The 19,048-nt window shown below is 36.9% G+C and overlaps 1 protein-coding gene across 1 annotated transcript in view; it reads right to left on the minus strand.

Moving 5' to 3' along the window:
• LOC107737029 (transforming growth factor beta-2) overlaps positions 1-19,048 on the minus strand; it is a 39,034-nt gene that overhangs the window by 8,531 nt on the left and 11,455 nt on the right. Inside the window, exons 2-3 of the mRNA XM_016548429.1 lie at positions 4,141-4,304; positions 740-872 (exon numbers count right to left, since the gene is read on the minus strand). Coding sequence (XP_016403915.1) covers positions 740-872; positions 4,141-4,304 — 297 coding nt within the window. The remainder of the gene's footprint in view (positions 1-739; positions 873-4,140; positions 4,305-19,048) is intronic.

A 19,048-nucleotide genomic window follows, 5' to 3' on the forward strand; every position in this document is an offset into this window, starting at 1 on the left:
CATACAGTATATATTTTGAAAATATTTATATGTATTTACATGTCTATATTTATATTCATATAAATTATATTATAAATAAATATATTTAATATATAAAAATGTTTTTTTTTTCTGAAATATATACATGCATGTGTGTGTATTTGTAAACAAAAACTTTTATTTTGGATGCGATTAATCGCGATTAATCGTTTGACAGCACTAATAATTTTTAATTTCAGTACATCAAGTTAAATTAAATGAAAATGATAAACGTTGCCTTGGAAACTAGTTGAAAGAAACATTCATTTAACATTTACTTTATTTCAAGCAACAAAAATTTGTTTTTTTTAATGATTTTAGTTTAAGTTAACTCTGTTTTAATTTAATTTCTATTAAGAATTGTATTTGAATAATCTGTAATCACACATTTAACACAGATGCAATCTAGTACATTTGAAATATGAACTTAATTAAATGTAATATCAAATAATATTTTGTTTCATTAATATTATATTATCTTAAAAATATACTTTAAAGATTCGAAGTTCACTACAAGTGCACATTTCTTTTACACACATCCATGAGTACAAGATGACTCTCTTGAGCAATATTTTAGGTCCATTCTCCCATAAGAGAAAGATTGTAAATTTTTAAATCAGCTAAAAGTGACGTTTTCGTCAATGTTTTGGAGAATCCTAAGAGACAGACTAGGACTAAAAGTCATTAATCTTCCGTTTTGGATTTTCCAGCAGGACTTTACCTCTGTGCAGCAGCCACTCGCTGACGGCCTCTGTCACGTCGAACGACAGCCACTCGCCCTCCGTGCGGGTGCGCACCACCTTGCTGTCAATGTAGCGCTGCGTGGGGGACGTGAGGTCCTTGTGACCTAAAATCTACAGAAACAGGACAGGCATCAGCACGGGTCAAGCACAGACCGCAAACGTGCCCGTCTAGAGCGGCACCCTGTCCAGCGCCTCAGCAGCGGCTCCCTTCCTCCCATTGGACGCTCCCTGATTGATTAGCCAGGTCTGGGAAATGCTTGGAGAGGCTGCGGTGGCGGAAACAGATGCTGGACAGGGTGCACTGTTATTCCTCTGTTTACGTTGGACAGCACAGCTCTTAATGCGTAAAACACTGCTTCAGCTGCAGCGGCTCAGCTTCCCTCCATCAGGCCACGTTGGTGAACGTAGGATGGAGAGGCTCAGACGGAGGCCAAAAAGGAGATTGTTAATTGTAGGGTTGTTAGGCTGGAGCTACAGGGGTCTGCTGTCGCTTTTGGGCCAGTTTGGAGTCTAGTTACACAACTGCTGATACAGAGATAAATCTCCACACAGACCAGCAGTAACGCTTGATTGGTTTAACAGGAGGGATATGAGGGATCTATTCATTTATTACGGATTAAAATACATTTCTGTAAGATTTTGTTGAAAGAAATGACTACTTTAATTCATCAAGGATGCATTTATAAGACTTTTATAATGTTACAAAAGATTTCTAAATAAATGCTGTTCTTTTGAACTTTCTATTCATCAAAAAATCCTGAATAATAAAATGTATCATGGTTTCCACAAAAAATATGAAGTGATCTATTCATTACGGATTAAAATACATTTCTGTAAGATTTTGTTGAAAGAAATGACTACTTTAATCAAGGATGCATTTATAAGACTTTTATAATGTTACAAAAGATTTCTAAATAAATGCTGTTCTTTTGAACTTTCTATTCATCAAAAAATCCTGAATAATAAAATGTATCATGGTTTCCACAAAAAATATGAAGTAGCACAACGGTTTTCAACATTGATAAGAAATAGAAATGTTTCTTGAGCAGATTTCTGAAGGATCATGTGACACTGAAGACTGGAGTAATGATTAATGATGTAATGATGAAAATTATTTATGAGTTGTAATATTATTTCAATATTTTTTATTTATTTATGTATTATTATTTACAGTGTTTACTGTAATTTTGATCAAATAAATGCAGCATTTGTAAGCAGAAAATACTTTGAAAAATCTTTCTGGCCTCAAACTTTTGAACGGTCGTGTTCATTAAAAAAAAGCTATTTATACAATGAATTAGAAACACCTCTTCTGTGATGAATGAACATGCTTTTCATTTCTGAATTAATATTGATTTAGATTTTTTTTTTTTCTGACATAAGTCAGAAATGTCAACCTCATTAAAATAATTAAATTGTTGAAAAGTTTATTAGTTATTCATATTCTTGTATTTTATTTCTTTGAGAAAAAGGGAAAATATTTCTTTAAAATATTAATTATTCCTGTTAATTGAAAAAAAAAAAAAACACTTTTTGTAATGAACGTTTTTTTTTTTTTTTCATTTCTGAATTAATACTGATTTTGATATATCAACGTCATTTACTTTTTATATTATGTCTTAGAAAAAAAATTATTATCCATGAATTAATAATAATAAATATTAACCATAAAAACACCTCTTCTGTGATTAACGTTTTTAATTTCTGAAACAATTTTGAACTTTTGAGGACAAAATGTCAACCTCATTAGAAGCAGTTTTGTTAAAATATCAAAAAACATTTAAAAAAACTTTTGTACACCAAATAAAAGTCATGCGGTCAAATAAATAATTCATGATATTTGGGGAAAAAAAAGTTTGGCCTTCTATTTTGGTCTTGCGGTTTGACAGCTTGAATAAAGTATATGCTATACAGTGAAATTGCATATCGTATTGTTCTTTCTAATCTTTTAGTTTGAGCTGTTTCACCATTTTTTATACACCAAACATCAAACAGACACTACTTTGTTCATTCCTGAAGTGAACTTTTCCCAGTATGGTGAATAGATTCACTATTTTTGACTCCCTTTTTTAATCAGCCAATGTAACACCTACATTAAATGTGTTATATTGCACTATATTTTCAGTACTGAAGTTCACTTTAATTATAACGACTGTATGATCCTGACCAGGATCATTAACATGAGTAATACAAATGGAAGCGGATCAACCTCTCCCTTCCCTGCAAGCTCCTTTTAAACCCTCCCTAAGACATTCACCATCTCGGTGTTAGTGGGCCAGTGTTTACTGCACCTGTCATGACGGACCTGACACATGGACAGAGAGGAGGGGAGCGAGGTTAAACGGAGAGGCAGGTGGGAGACGCTAGGATTTTATTTAGCCCTCGAGACCCTCCGAACTCTAAATCACCAAACAGCATTCCACACTCACGTCTCTCCACACACACACATAAAACCCCGCTGATCGATGGGCCGGAGCCCTACAGCACCCTTAAGATAAATAAACGAACATACGAGGACAGAGGAGGAGGAGAGAGGTTAAAAAGTGCATGTGTGGGCGCTTTCACACCACGTACACAAGCCTGTTTGACGTCACTGTTTGCTTCGTTTTCTGAACTTGAGTGTGTATTAGTGAACCGCAACTGAGTACAAGTGGCCTTAGTTACTTTACTGGTTTTCTTTCAATTAGCACAACTTTTGTATCTCTGTTTGGAACTGATTGATCATTGATCTGAGCTCATGCATTTCAGTTTTGAGTGAACATTGCCAAAATTATCCACAAATAATGCTTTTTTTTTCAGTCAAAAACCAAATTAGGTAAAGGATTTTCAACACAGCACAAGAGTTTCTGGAGTTCTCAGTTATGTTTCTTTCATGTATCAATTTCTTTCAGCTGTATTCGTTTAGCATAAATAAAATCGCATACATAAAAACAAGTGTTCACATACATTGAATATAGGGCTATAATGTGAATATTTCGTCTTGGGTATTTGTGATGAGAAATGTTTGCGTTCTTAATGAAATTTCTGAATTTTGATTGCAGACTTTGTTATCTTGGCAAATCTGGCGTAAATTTATAAAATAACGTAAAATAAAGTAAATTTTTATATGATTTGTACATTAATTTTTGGTCATAAATTTTAACAGCACTGGAACTGGCATGTTGTCCTCTTGAATAATTACCTAGTCTATGGTATTAGCTGTTTCTAGCATTGATGACGTAAAAATATAAAATAGTTTGGATCCAAATGGAAAACTGTCACAAGAGATCTACCAAGGAAATTAACCAAGTGTGAAAACAGCTCAAGTTTACATGCAATAGTTCATGGAATTGAATGAGTGGATGAAGTCAAATGATCAGATGGAGAGGACAGGACTCACCTGGTAAAGCTCAATCCGCTGCTCAGACACACGGGCCTTTGAGTTCTGCAGCCTGAAGATCCTGAGCTCTGCCTTCACCAGGTTCGAGGCGTTCTTCTCCATGGAGCTCATGTCAAACCTGAGCCTCCTGAAGTACGGGTTGTAATGTGTTGGAGAGATGACATCTGGAACAAACAGTGAGCAGAGTTACTGTCCTGCTAAGTAAGACACTTTATGTACCTGCATGTGTGCAAAGAATCCAATCCCTCTGCCAGTCCTGCACACCATTATTTAGTTATTTTGTATATACGGTGCCCTCCACTAATATTGGCACCCTTGCTACATATGAGCAAAGGCGGCTGTGAAAATAAATCTGCATCATTTATCCTTTTGATCTTTCCTTCAAAAACTTCACAAAATCCTAACATTTCATTAAAGTAAAACAATGGAACGTGGGGGGATATCTCATTGTGAAATAAATGTTTTTCTCTAGTTCACGTTGGCCACAATTATTGGCACTCAATTATGGCAATGTCCTTTTCCCAAGAGTTTTCTTCTATACTGACGGAGGAGTTTGGAGAGCAGACCATTCCTTCATCCAGAATCTCTCCAGATCCTTCAGATTCACAGCTCCATGTTGGTGCTTCTCCTCTTCTGTTCACGCCACTCATTTTCTACAGGGTTCAGGCCAGGGAACTGGACGGCCAAAGCTTGGTTTTGTTCTCAATGACACATTTTTTGTTTTGATTTTGATGTTTGTTTTGGATCATTGTCCTGTTGGAAGATCCAACCTCAGCTTCTAAGCATGGACAGCCAGTTTTTGATTTTTTATCTGTTGGTATTTGGTAGAATCCATGATGCCATGCATCTGAACAAGACGTCCAGGACCTCCGGCAGAAAAATAGGCCCACGACATTAAAGATCCAGCAGTATATTGAACCGTGGACATGAGGTATTATTTTTTATCCCTGTTTGCACCAAACCCATCTGGTGGGTTTGTTGCCAAAAAGCTCTTTTTTTAGTTTCATCTGACCATAGAAGCCAGTGCCATTTGAAGTTCCAGTCGTGTCTGACAGCTGAATATGCTGGAGTTTGTTTCTGGATGAGCGAGGAGAATTTTTCTTGAAAGACTCCCGAACAACATGTGGTGATGTAGGGGCTATTTGAATATTTTTTTAGGCTTTCTGACCCCAAGACTCAACTAATCTCTGCGATTCTCCAGCTGTGATCCTTGAAGAGTCTTTGGCCACTCAAAGTCTGCGTTAGGATGATATAGACACATGTCCTCTTTCAGGCAGATTTGTAACATATTTAGTTGATTGGAACTTAATTATTGCCCTGATAGTGGAAATGGGGATTTTCAATGTTTAAGAATCCGTGTATCATTCGTTCATTTGTTTTTTGATTTAATATTGAAAGTAGAAAAATGAAAAAAACGGCTCCTTTTCACGAGATTTCACGAGAATTCAGTTTAAATTTTCGTTTTTCGTTCAGGGATAGAAAAATAAACAGCTTGAATATTCGATTTCTACACGTGGGCAGGAATTAAACGCCCCTTTCTTCTGATTGGTCAGCCGAAGATCAAACCGTGCCATCATCAGTTCTTCCGCAGTTTCATGCAGCAGAATAATAGTCCTCCGCTGCTGCAGTTGCACGGATTCTTAATGCATTTATTGCAACTACATTTAATCTTTTTTCATCAAACAAACAGACTAATAAATAGCTCGACACAACTCATAGAGCCTAGACAGGGCTTTCTTCTGTGCAGATATAAATTCTATTCTTTGCATCAGCTGGGCATGGCAGGGTATGATGGCTGTCATAGCCTACCCTGCTCGCCCAGTAAGTCTGTTTGTTTAATTAAGTAATTAATTAATTTATTCGTTTCAAAATAAATATTTTAAACACTAAGACAAAAAGGAAAGAATAATAAATTGGCTTGGGTATATATATAGGCCTAAGGTTCACGCAAGAACTGTCATTCTGACTGACAACCGGAGAACAACAGATATTAAATAGCCTACTCTTTTACAGTATAATGTATTCTTGTGTTTTATCAGAATTGATTGTAATTGATATCTCAAAAGGATATGCGCTTGTGCGTGGCATGAGCTGCTGCACACTCACACACAGGACTGCAACGCAAGTTTTCATAAAATAGCCTATAATAACTTGCCATTTCGTTTTGTTTCTCACCAAACCCACAGTATACCTTAAAAAAAAATCATGTTTAATTCAATGTGTAACTTCCCTTTTCTTTTTAATTATTTGTGAAATTTACTAGCAATTTCTGAGTAAAAATTTTAAACTAAATTCTAAACCAATTTGTTTTTTTGTTTTTTTCAGAGTATAAAATTGCATATATAGACCTACTTAAGTGGGTCCGAAAAGCTAAAGCTAAAGTTCAGTTAACTGCATTTAATATACATTTAAACTAAAATACATTTAACTGTAAATATCATGCAAATTAGCGGAGTGTCCATAACCATTACATTCAGTATTTTCTTTAAAGTATATTATTTCCATAATACAGTAAGTGCTCTTTTTAAAAGTATGCTAAAGTGCACTTCTTTTTCTCAAGGGTCTGCATATTTCTCACACAGCTGATGGTACTCGAGGCGTTTAAACTATTTCAAACTTTCACTGTGTAAATCAGAGTCTTGCAGAGGCAGTGAGCACTGCTGCAGTGATGTAACTTTTTACGTGCGAGCCCTCGTGCTCGTGGGGCGCGTCGAGGCGTAGTGTGTACACTGAGAGTGTGATGAAACAATAGCGGGACACACACCAGGGGCCGGGCCGTCACGCGAGGGTCAGCTGCAGTACAGAGCCGCTCCATATGGTTCCTGAGTGAACCCAGTAGCCCAGCACTCACACAGTACTCCAAACCATGTGTGAACGTCATGTGCTTTGACAGGCCCCGTAAACACACACACATACCGCGAGTGTGCTGAGAACCATGTGTGCTACAGCGAGATGAGAGTGACACTCCGCACAGTAGCTCAACAAATTAACAAAGACAAACAAAGCCACATGCACAACTGTGTAAGCGAGCTCCTGACGGGCCGCCATGACACTGCATGAATTACAGCTGCGTGATGCCGCGTGACACACAGCGATACACTCAGTTTGCTCAAAATCACCCCGCAACCGTGTGTAACTAATGTGTTTTTAGCATGAGCTTTGCATGTTCCCCATATAGGGGATTTTAATTTTTTTTTCTGGCCAAAATATTTTTGAAATATGTGACCCTGGAGCACAAAAGCAGTCTTAAGTCGCTGGGGTATATTTGTAGCAATAGCCAAAAATACATTGTATGGGTCAAAATTATTGATTTTTCTTTTATGCCAAAAATCATTAGGATATTAAGTAAAGATCATGTTCCATGAAGATATTTTGTAAATGTCCTACTGTAAATATATCAAAACTTAATTTTTGATTAGTAATATGCATTGCTAAGAACTTCATTTGGACAAATTTAAAGGCAATTTTCTCAATATTTAGATTTTTTTGCACCCTCAGATTCCAGATTTTCAAATAGTTGTATCTCCGCCAAATATTGTCCTATCCTAACAAACCTTACATCAATGGAGAGCTTATTTATTCAGCTTTCAGATGATGTATAAATCGAAAAATCGAAAAACAAATGGACCCTTATGACTGGTTTTGTGGTCCAGGGTCACATATATGCTAAATTTATGTTGTAGTGAAGTTCAATGAAATGAAAACTGAAAATATATTTAAATTCATTCTTCATATACAAAAATATATTTCAAAATGTATTTCAGGGCAAAAAAATGCAATGCAAACGTCAATGGAATAGCCTAGAGTTTATATTTTTAAATGTATTTATATGTATGTATTTAAATATATTTATAATTTCAAAATATTTTTTTTCAAAAATACACAAAAAATGGGCAAAAATATTTTGGTAGAAAATATATATTAATATAAATATTGTGTGTGTGTGTGTGTGTGTGAGTGTATGAGGCCTGAAGCTCTAAACGGAGCCTGAGCATTGCACAGAAGTCAGGGATTACAGAGGCTCAACGGTTTGTTTAATAAGCCTACGCAAGCAGGACTTCCGTCCACATGAGACGGACAGAAGAAAACATTGGGCAGCTGCCGTGACTGTAAGAACAATCAGGGCTTTGAAGGAAAACTGTGAATTTTCACTTCAAGAGAAGTAACTTTATTACAGGGCTTTCTGGAGTATTTTATTCTGAATGGTCATTCGCAGTATTTTGTCATCAGATATTTTTGTAATTGTATAATTGACCATTACGCCACGCAAAGTCTCTCATATCATCACTCTGCAGTGTTTTCTTATAATCAATATTTAATGCATAAGTAACGGTGTACCAAGTGAATGTGAAAGTATGTGAATGGTCGTGCCCAGCTTGCCACAATACAACTATGTTAGAGTTAGTTTTTCGGGGCACCGCTTAATAGTTCTAGGTGGTTGCAAAGGGTGTTTTGAATGAGCAGTGTTGGGAAGGTTATTTTGGAAATCTAATAAGTTACAGATTACAAGTTACCCTATCTAAAATGTAATAAGTAGTGTAACTATTTCAATTACTTTATTAAAGTAACTTAACTGATTACATTTGATTACTTTTCTAAATTTCTAATGTTTTCAACTGTTAATCATTTTCAAACATGTAAAGCAGGCCGGGTTAACCTTACTGTACTCAATCACTTGAATTAAGATTTGGATCATTTAATTTTAAAGCACAGCCACCACAAACTAAGACTTACTTTGAGATCATTCTGAGGATAAAAACTGATTTAAAACCATAACAAGAAACAGTTTAGTAGCTATGATACTGTTTTTGAAATCAAATCTTTGCACAGACAGGAAACACTGGCATCTAACAATGCATTGGAAAAAACAGTTAAACTAAAAAAATAAAGCATATGCATAAATCCAAATAGGAAACAAAACAGTTATCGAATAAGCATGTGTCCTATTAGGTGTCCTAAACTCCTGAAACATTCGCGTCTTATTTTAGGGCAGTCAGTGCAATTTATGAAAGAAATCAATTAAATCTGTATGTGGATGTGTGCGTGTAAAAAATTCAGATACAACCCCCATTTTCATAAGTAACTTTAATTTAATTATACATTTTTATCAGTTACAGTAACAATTACATTTTTGTAATTAAATTACGTAATTTAGTTACATATAACTAGTTACTTCCCAACACTGTGAATGAGTTATACTTTGCCTTAGCTTGGTTCTTAGGTTTAGCAGAACTCAGTTCAGTTCAGTTACAGGTGGTACAAAATAAATCGACAAATCCTGTTATTATGTTTGACTTTATTATAAATGTACATATCAGAAGTACAGTACTGTTCAAAAGTTTAGGGTCGGTAAGATTTACTCATTTATTTTGTATGTTCTTGAAAGAAGTCTCTTTTGCTCACAAAAGCTATATTTATTTGATCAAAAATACAGTAAAAACAGCAATATTGTGAAATATTATTACATTTTAAAAGAACTGTTTTCTATGTGAATATATTATGTAAAATATAATTTCAATCATGACAACTCTCGGAACATTTTAGCATGGTGATGGATATGACAATGTTAATGTATTTGGTCTTGGCGGAATAGATCTGCTACGCTGCTGCTGCTGAATTGCTGCTGCTGTTGGTTATTGCTGTACTTGTAGATTATTGCTGCGAATTCTAATTCTAATTCCTTCTAATAGTTTTTCTTATTGTTTATTATTATCAATGCTGAAAACCGTTTCGATGCTTCTTCATATTGTTGTGGAAACCATGATACTTTTTGGTTCTAATTGGTCCGGTAACACTTTCTTTTGACAGTCCAATTTAGACATTCTACTGACTAAGTAACTTTGCAACTGCATGTCAACTAGCAGTCATTAGAGTATTAGTTGACTGTCTGCTAACACTTTATTTGGATTTTCCCCAACAGACATTCTACTGACTAAAAGTAAGTTTGCAAGTACATGCCAACTTATTCTACTAACCCTGACCTGCACCTTACAGTCTACTAATACTCTAATGAGAGTTAGTAACTTACAGTCAGTATAATGTCTAAAGTTGACTACCAATATAAAGTGTAACAGGGGATTTAAATAGTTTTATGTTTTTGCATAAGTGACAAGTGACAGTTTTCTATTGCCCAAGATCTCAAGCACCAGAAGTCTATCAATCTTTGTAAGGGTTTCTTCTGTTGACGAGCTAAAGAGAAGAGTCAAGTCCAGCGCTCTTCTCTGAAGCTTCCTCCCTCCAGCAGCAGAAAAAGTCACATTTACAATAAGGCAGCGTAAGGCGCAGTGTTTACATCTCGACTGCATGAAAGGCTCTGCTGTGCTGCTACTACACTGGACGCTTCATTGCCCAAGATCTCAAGCACCAGAAGTCTATCAATCTTTGTAAGGGTTTCTTCTGTTGACCAGCTAAAGAGAAGAGTCAAGTCCAGCGCTCTTCTCTGAAGCTTCCTCCCTCCAGCAGCAGAAAAAGTCACATTTACAATAAGGCAGCGTAAGGCGCAGTGTTTACATCTCGACTGCATGAAAGGCTCTGCTGTGCTGCTACTACACTGGACGCTTTGAGCAGGGTTCACTGAAACCACACTCCACCGAGTTCACACACAAGTGAGCGCGCACATACGTATAATGATACTTCTAATCTCTCTACAACACAAGCTCGCTGTCACCCTCAGTCCGCTGGGGAATATGGGCTGAGTCAGGAAGCAAACCGCTGATTTACACAGATTCAGTAGCAGAGCGTCTGTAACCGCTGATTTATACCAACGTGACATAAAAATGATTAGTCGCATGTGGTGCCGCTGTGGTCTGAACAAACTCATCAGAACCACATTAACGTACACAGAGAGACTGTAATTGCACAGAAAATAACAGAATGTGTAAAGACTTCCAAAAGTGATACGTACTGATTATTTCACATAAACAGAGCAGAATAAATAGTTCTGCTCATGAATACATGGTTTAATTTTTCCCAAGTGGCTCCAACGTCAAATTCAAAAATGAGATGTTAATGACCTTGTAAGCGTTTGCAAACTCAGTGATTAGGTCTTTCTCAAAAGTCAGCCAACGAATCAGATTAGAGGAAGTGCTTTGGGTTCACACACTCTTGCCTAAATGTAAGATTTGTGTATTTGAATCGCATGTAAAATGTCCATCCATTTGGATTACACAGTTTTAACATAAAATCATGGCAAAGTTTATTTTACTATTTGATTTTATTTAAATAATCATATTTTCAAAATGCATTTAACCAAATTGTAAAACTTTCTATGAAGTCTGTATTTATAATGCATTTTATGGGTATCCTTAATGCATGCATAATGATTTCCAAACAACTTTATAATATGTTGTAGCATCTGACAAACAATCAAAACAAACAACTTTATAATGCATTATAATTATACATGAATTATAATGCATTATAAATGCAGGCTTCCCAAACAAATTTCTTTATGTTCATTGTGAAAACAAAATTATTCAGTTAAAAAGTTTGAACACGGTTCAAATACGACTAGCTGAAACAACCAATATTCAACCGCAATAATCAAAGCAATACTGAGATTAAAGCTCATTGGATTTATTGTGTATTTTAAAACACATTCAGGTTATTAGTACTACGTATTACAGAAATCTGACCTGTTTCATTTATGCATGATTGACAAATATGCACCACATTAAGTTTATTAGCCTGTTTAAATGCATTTTTATGCAATTCAGATACAGAAATCTTAACTTTAGGCCTAGTTTTTTTGTTTGAGCGGAGCTTGTGTGATTATTTGTGTAAAATTAGCACGTATGACCTGACTTTACAAGCACTTTAATAGGCAAAGCTAACACTCTCAGCTGGGTGTGTTTTCTTTTTGATCACACAATGAAAATATCTCACAAGGGCTTATTATTCCCATCTAAGGAATTTTACAAGCTTACATAAGCTCGTTGATAGCACCTTATTACCAAGTGCACAAAAAATGATGTAATATAAAATAATGTAACCGTTTTTCAATAAAAAAGAGATAACGCTGGAAAAAAATAGTCAGATGTGCTGCTGAAACTGAACTGGTTGAACTCGATACGAAGCGCACACAAAGAGCAATAGCCTTCTCGCACACACACACACACATTTCATACACACTAATAATAACAAAGAGCCTTTTTTATGTTCCCATAAATCACTCGTCAGGTTTGCCATTGCAAACACTTGGAACTTAAACTCAGGAATTCTTCGTGAGTGAGGACCACTTGTGATGTGCGCCAAAAAAATATGCACAGCGGCTTGATCTCACAAGAGCTTCCTTCCTGAGAGGAAAGACGCTACAGAGCTGCACTGTGGCCGCCACCAGTTGTTTAGTTAGTGGAAAATGCTTATCTGATGCTTTCGCACAACATATAAACCTCAACTGAACCTCTGTACGCACATCTGTGAAGACATGACATCATGTTTGCTTTAAACACTGAAACCGTAAGCCCTGCCGGTGTATAAGCTGTTTACCCTACGAGGAATATACATCTTGAAGGCATTAGGTAGTTAAATAGACACGGATCCCGGTTACTGATCTGCACCCCTGAACTCTCACTGATCAAACACCTGCGCCAGGAAATGCCTCCCAGTGTCCTCTGCTCCACCACTGACCCCAGTCCTACTTCCTGTGTGCTGGATTTCCTCCAGGCTTTAATGAACAGATAGATTAGCCAGCTTGTCTGCTCGATGACACGGCTGTCCGTCCTTCAGTCTCGAAATAACTCCTGCTGCTGACCGGACCTTCTCTCTTTCTCTCTCTCTGGCTGGAAAACGCTGTCAGATGTGTTTGACAGGGAAGGAGTTAGCGTTTGAATCCAATTACACAAACACATGAGCGTACACTTTCACCTTTTCACTATCTACATTACAGTGAAACGCCCAACTCATCATCCACCACAGATGTTTCAGGTCGTGTGTCACGGGCCTCATCAGTGGCCAGGACTCTTCATCAGTGATCCGTGAAGAGTCGAATAAAAATATGTATGTTCGTTAAAGGAATAGTTCACCCAAAAATGAACATTTTCTGAAAATGTACTCAACCTCAGGCTGTCCAAGATGTAGTCTGTTTATTTATCGGAACAGATTTGGAGAAATACATCACTTGCTCAGCAATGGATGCTCTGCAGTGAATGGGTGCCGTCAGAATGAGAGTCCAAACAGCTGATAAAAACATCACAATAATCCACAAGTAATCCACACCACTTCAGTCCATCAGTTAACATCTTGTGAAGCCAAAAGCATAATAACGCTTCCTCCAGTGAAAAGTCACATCAAAAGAGAAAGCAATATTATGGATAGAGCAACATTTTTAAGTTAAAATGTCTTAATGATGGATTTGTTTCTTACAAACACACAGCTTTTTGCTTCTCAAGACATTAATTGATGGACTGGAGTGGTGTGGATTACTTGTGGATTATTGTGATGTTTTTATCAGCTGTTTGGACTCTCATTCTGACGGCACCCATTCACTGCAGAGCATCCATTGCTGAGACAGTGATGCAATGCTACATTTATCCAAATCTGTTCACACGAAGAAACAAACTCATCTAAGTCTTGGATAGCTTGAGGCTGAGTACATTTTAAGCAAATGTTCATTTTTGGGTGAACTATTCCTTAAACATTTTATAGTGTAGTCACAATATTGCAATTTCTAACTTTGATACAATACACTGAAAAATATCGATATCCATTTTGAGGACATGAACAAAAAATGCCACAACATTAAAGGCAAGTGGGGGGGGGGAAAAACTTTGTACATCACTTTCAGAAAATGTTTTCTAGTTGATTAATGATAAATAATAGACAGCCAATCAGAATCCAGCCTGCTTCAAAGAGCTTGACCATTTAAAGTGGCAGACACAAAACTGCAGTGCACACTTATAATAAACAAAGTGTTATCGTGCATTGGTGTAGACGCTAATGTAGTTATCATTACATCACATCTTGGTGTGAAAGTGCCTTAATTAAGGGCATAATTTTAAATAGTATCTTTAATATATATATTATTATTCTTTTTTGAGAGAACTGTTTCTTTAAACAGCTGAGCACAAAAGAAGAGCTTTCCAACACAAAGATCATTTTTAGCCTTAAATATTACACAGAGACACAAGCTTACTTATGTTTAACACAGAATAACTGTTTATATTATTTTCAAAGGTATAAGTTTTAGTTACCATGGAGACCTATGGCACGGCATGTGGCTTCAATAAAACTATGACATTAAGGCGCTTATTTATGGGGATATATTAGTTTTCCCAGTTTTTACAAGCAGTGAATTATGAGGAAAATATTCAAACGTTTGTTCACATTCAAAAGACTTGATCCTGATTTATGAGTCCGAGAAATTGCCGGATAGAAGCCTTTTGCAACCTCCGAGTCACTTTTACCATTTGAAAATGGAAACTGAGAGCGAATACTGGTAGCACTGTGCTAAAACTCCGGGAAAGTATTTGACCTACTTTAGAGCATTTCTCACTTCTGTAAGACATGCTCTCGGATTCCCCCGTTCCCTCGGCGGGACTATCCTGCGCTCGTCCTGTCCTGTGAGGGTCAGAGAGAGGAAACAGGAGAGCGCAGGCCGACCGGAGAACGCCGCACTGTAGGCTCCTGCTCAGAAGGAGTAACATACACAGTAGTTACATTAGTACTAACTTAACTACATATTCAGTAACATGACAGTAGTTAAGCTGTTTTCAAGACATTGTTGCCTTTCCAATAATGAGCGACTTTTTCCATTCAGTTGAGCACAGCATGTCAAAATGCTACATCATTGTTTTTGTTATACTGCATTGCAGCTTACTTACAGCACTTACTGCGGTCACAATCAAACACTCTTAAAATGCTTTCTCTCTGTCTTAAATGAAAAATGATCTTGTGTAGTGAATCGGCCTATTCAGATGATTCGTTACAATGAAATTATAAAAAAAGAAAATATGCACTAGCATTCAAATTTTGGGGTCAGTAGGATTTTTTATTTTTTTTTGTAAGATATTAATACTTTTATTGAGCAAGGATGCTTTAACATTTATCAAAAGTGCCAGTAAAGACATTCATAATGTTACATCTTCTATTTAAAATAAATGCTGTTCTTTTGAACTTTCTATTCAACAAAGAATCCTGAAAAAACAGTTTCTACAAAGGACGGGGACAGAGAGAAGACTGAGAGGGAAAACAGAGAGAAGAGAGGGAATGTGAGAATCCGCCCTGACGCTCACCTGCCAATAGCAAATTGAAAACAACTCTGTTCATAATCCCTGGAAACTAAAAATACCCCACACTTCTGAAGGCCCTTCCATGAAGGCCGCTTAGTCCCTTCAGGACTCGTTCTGAGCCAGCGGCCAACACACACACACACACACACACACCCCAAGAATAATGATAGACAGAGAGCTGGAAGAATATACATTTAAATATGAATTTGCAATGCATTTCTAAAGAAAATGTGAGAGGTGCTTGCCATGCAGACATTGGTGCCACAACACTAGGGTGCTGATTCTGTTTCTTAATGGCCAAAAAAAATCCACTTTAGTCTTTATGTGTATGACTTACAGGCTTCTCTTGATTTATGTCTGTAATGGATGTTTTAAACCTGGTTTCTTAAGTAAAAGTAAAATAAAATTAATAGCACACCTCTCCTAAACAAGCCACGTGGTTTTAGCAATTATGCAGTTTCTGTAGCACGAATGGTGATGGATGATATTTAATACTAGGGTTAAATCCTTAACCCCGTAAAGCCTGACATGAAAAAAAAAATTTTTAAAAAAAAGTCTGAAAAATCTATTGTTTTAAATGCATTTTTAAAAACACAGTTTATTGAATATTTACACCAAAAATGTTTACAAAATGCATGTTTTTTGGTGAGTATCATGTTTGATGCATCAGGCTTAGAGTCCCAAACTGAGCAAAATAAGCGATTTGCTTCAGATGCTGATATTTATATGGTCAAAAAATCAGATGACAGAAGGCATGCAGTAGATTGTGTGCAACAGGTTTAACAGCAAAGTTTGATCATGTTGATCATTTAGAGGCCTTATAATTGTGTATCAGATATGATACAGTAGGTTTTATAGGGTTAACTCAAATATGAGTAATAGCAACAGCAATGCTGGCCTTGGCAAACACCAGTATTAAGCTGAGGTTGCGCCCACAAACACATCTTGTCTCTTTCTGCCTTCCATGTCAATGAGATTTTTTTGTAACCAGCCAGGACCACCATGAAATGTCATTGGTCAAAAATCCTGCTCCACATTTCTGCGTGTTAAAATGTCAAATATGATTATGTGGCATCAGGCAGTACATCACATTAAGTGTGCACAGTCTTTGGAAAGTTAGTATGCATGGAACTGCTCTAGTTTCTAACCTCTCAGAGCATCTCGATCTTCCTTTCTCGCTTCTTTCGAGGCCCTGGACACGTAGATGGGCCCCAGATTTCATTCCCACACTGCACTGTGCTCGTGTTAGAGTATTGTATTACATGAGACCTGCGCTCTGCCTGTAAACAGTATAACAGAGCAGTTGTTATTCTTTCACAATCCCACTCTCTCTCATCCTTTACTCAAACTCTTTCTGTCTCACTCCCTTTCACTCTTTTCCTGTTACGCAATGCAGTTTGGCTGTCGCTAACTCCCAAGTAGAAGCAGAAGAGGGTCCAGGTCTTGCGTAAGTACAGAGTCCCCCTTTTTCGACAACAACCCCACTCGAGAATCTCTCTGAGAGATGTTTGGTGGACCAAAACCAACTCTCTGAAGGCAGCTATGAGGAAACCGAGGGTTTTGCGATCAGGATGTGCTGTATAAACACACAGGCGGTAAATCTGCACTCGGTCTACTCCTAATGCTTGGATCCAACTTGCTACGTTTCTCCCCAAGCTTTCATAATATCAACAACTCGCACTCGCATCTGAGGGAACTCAGAAATGAGCAAAAAGAGCAGACATTCATAAATAAATAGCTGGTGGATAATCTCATACAGGTAAAGCTCTGACTAAACGGTAAATGTCTGATCCACGTCGCAGCTCATTCTGGTAAAGAACCAGCCCACTTAGACAGGAAAAGACTGACTGACATGTGAAACAATCAGCCACTTATTATCTTCCATTTAGATGCATTCACATTATGTAGACTATAATAAATAGATTATACCACATTATAACAATCGCTGTGTAAAAATAAGAAAAAGAAAAGTTTGGAGTCAGATTTCAAATAATAATTTTTTTTTTTTTTTTCGCAAGGATGCATTAAATTGATCAAAAGTGACAGTAAAGACATTTATAATGTTACAAAAGATTCGTTTCAAATACATCCTGTTCTTTTGAACTTTCTATTCATCAAAGAATCCTGAAAATTCAACTGTATCAAATTTAAAAAATATATATATAAAATGAAGCAGCACAACTGTTTTCATCATTGATAATAATCATAAATGTTTCTTGAGCAGCAAATCAGCATATTAGAATTATTTCTGAAGGATCATGTGACACTGAATACTGGAGTAATGATGCTGGAAATTCAACTTTACATCACATTCACATAAAAATATATTTTACATTGTAATAATATTTCACAATTTTACTGTTTTTACTGTATTTTTAATCAAATAAATGCAGCCTTGGTGAGCAGAAGAGACTTCCTTCCAAAACATTCCATATATATTTGAAATTATGGGTCAGAAAACTCTGATTAGAAAGATGGGAAAAAAGAGAGATCCCAAAAATATGAAGCGATTAATTTACTGACATGGAATATACATCTAGTTTACGAAGCACCTCAGAAAAACAAACAAAAAAAAACTCATTGCATCAACCTGTGGCCTTGTTTCCAAAGAGCTAAAACAAACTTTTACTCTTTGAAGTTGCATAAACTCAGCCAATCAGATTAGAGCTTGCCAGAACGAGAATGTGCTTTCCAGTTTTGTGTGCAGCAAGCATCTGTGGGTTTCAAAGCTGGTGGACGACACGCTCTGATTGGCTGGCTGTTCACTCTCAGAAAAAAGGCACAAAGCTGTCACTGGGGCGCTACCGTAAAAGCTAAAAGGTACATCTTTATATCGTATTTACCCCAGAAGGGTACATATTAGTATCTAAAGTGTACATATTAGTACCTTTTGAAAGGGTACCACCCCAGTGACAGCTTTTGTACCTTTTTTTTTCTGACAGTGTACACAAATCTTACGAGTTTTCTCCCCGCAGGCTGTTCGAGATCGAGCTCCATTTGTCTCCATCTTTCTCACTGGATCGCGCCCCAGAGGAGCTGATGTGAGTGGCTGTGACGAGCCATGCGGTGGAGGTTCGAGCGCCCGCCCTTGGCCCACACGCTCTGGTGTGTCGAGTTGTTTTTGGGATGGCCTGCACAGTGCACGCCTGTGTTTATTTACAGAGGGAGAGGCGCTGGGAGATCTCTCAGAGTCACTAAACATAATCCGTCATGCACACGTACCGGCCTCTTCTGGAACATACACAAATGCTGACACACTTCTTACACCCATGCACTCCAAACACACTCGAGAACAACTTCAACTTTCTAAACAAGCATTGCTGTAGAAATGCATTTGGACACGACTGCAATAGTTCAAAAAGCAAGTGTTTTTGTTTTAAAGAAAGATAGTACAAGTAGGCTTTTCTGAAATACTGTAAGTAACACTAGATCTTTAGATTGTTGAGCTACTGGTCATTTTCTCTCTATCTGTAGGCGCGCTTCCGTTACAGATTTGCGCAAAACTTTGGCGATATTTTATAAATGTCGATAAAAAAGTATTTCTAAATGACGTCGTTTCCATTAACCAATGTTATGCGACTAAAACGTCACCTTTTGCCTCTCGCGATAAGTCATGGCAATGGATTTTGGTGGGATTTTGACGGATTTTGGCTATATTTATTCAAAGGAGGCTTATGCGT

Source organism: Sinocyclocheilus rhinocerous, unplaced genomic scaffold (assembly GCF_001515625.1).
Source record: "Sinocyclocheilus rhinocerous isolate Xijiao unplaced genomic scaffold, SAMN03320098_v1.1 scaffold764, whole genome shotgun sequence".
Lineage (NCBI taxonomy): Eukaryota > Metazoa > Chordata > Actinopteri > Cypriniformes > Cyprinidae > Sinocyclocheilus > Sinocyclocheilus rhinocerous.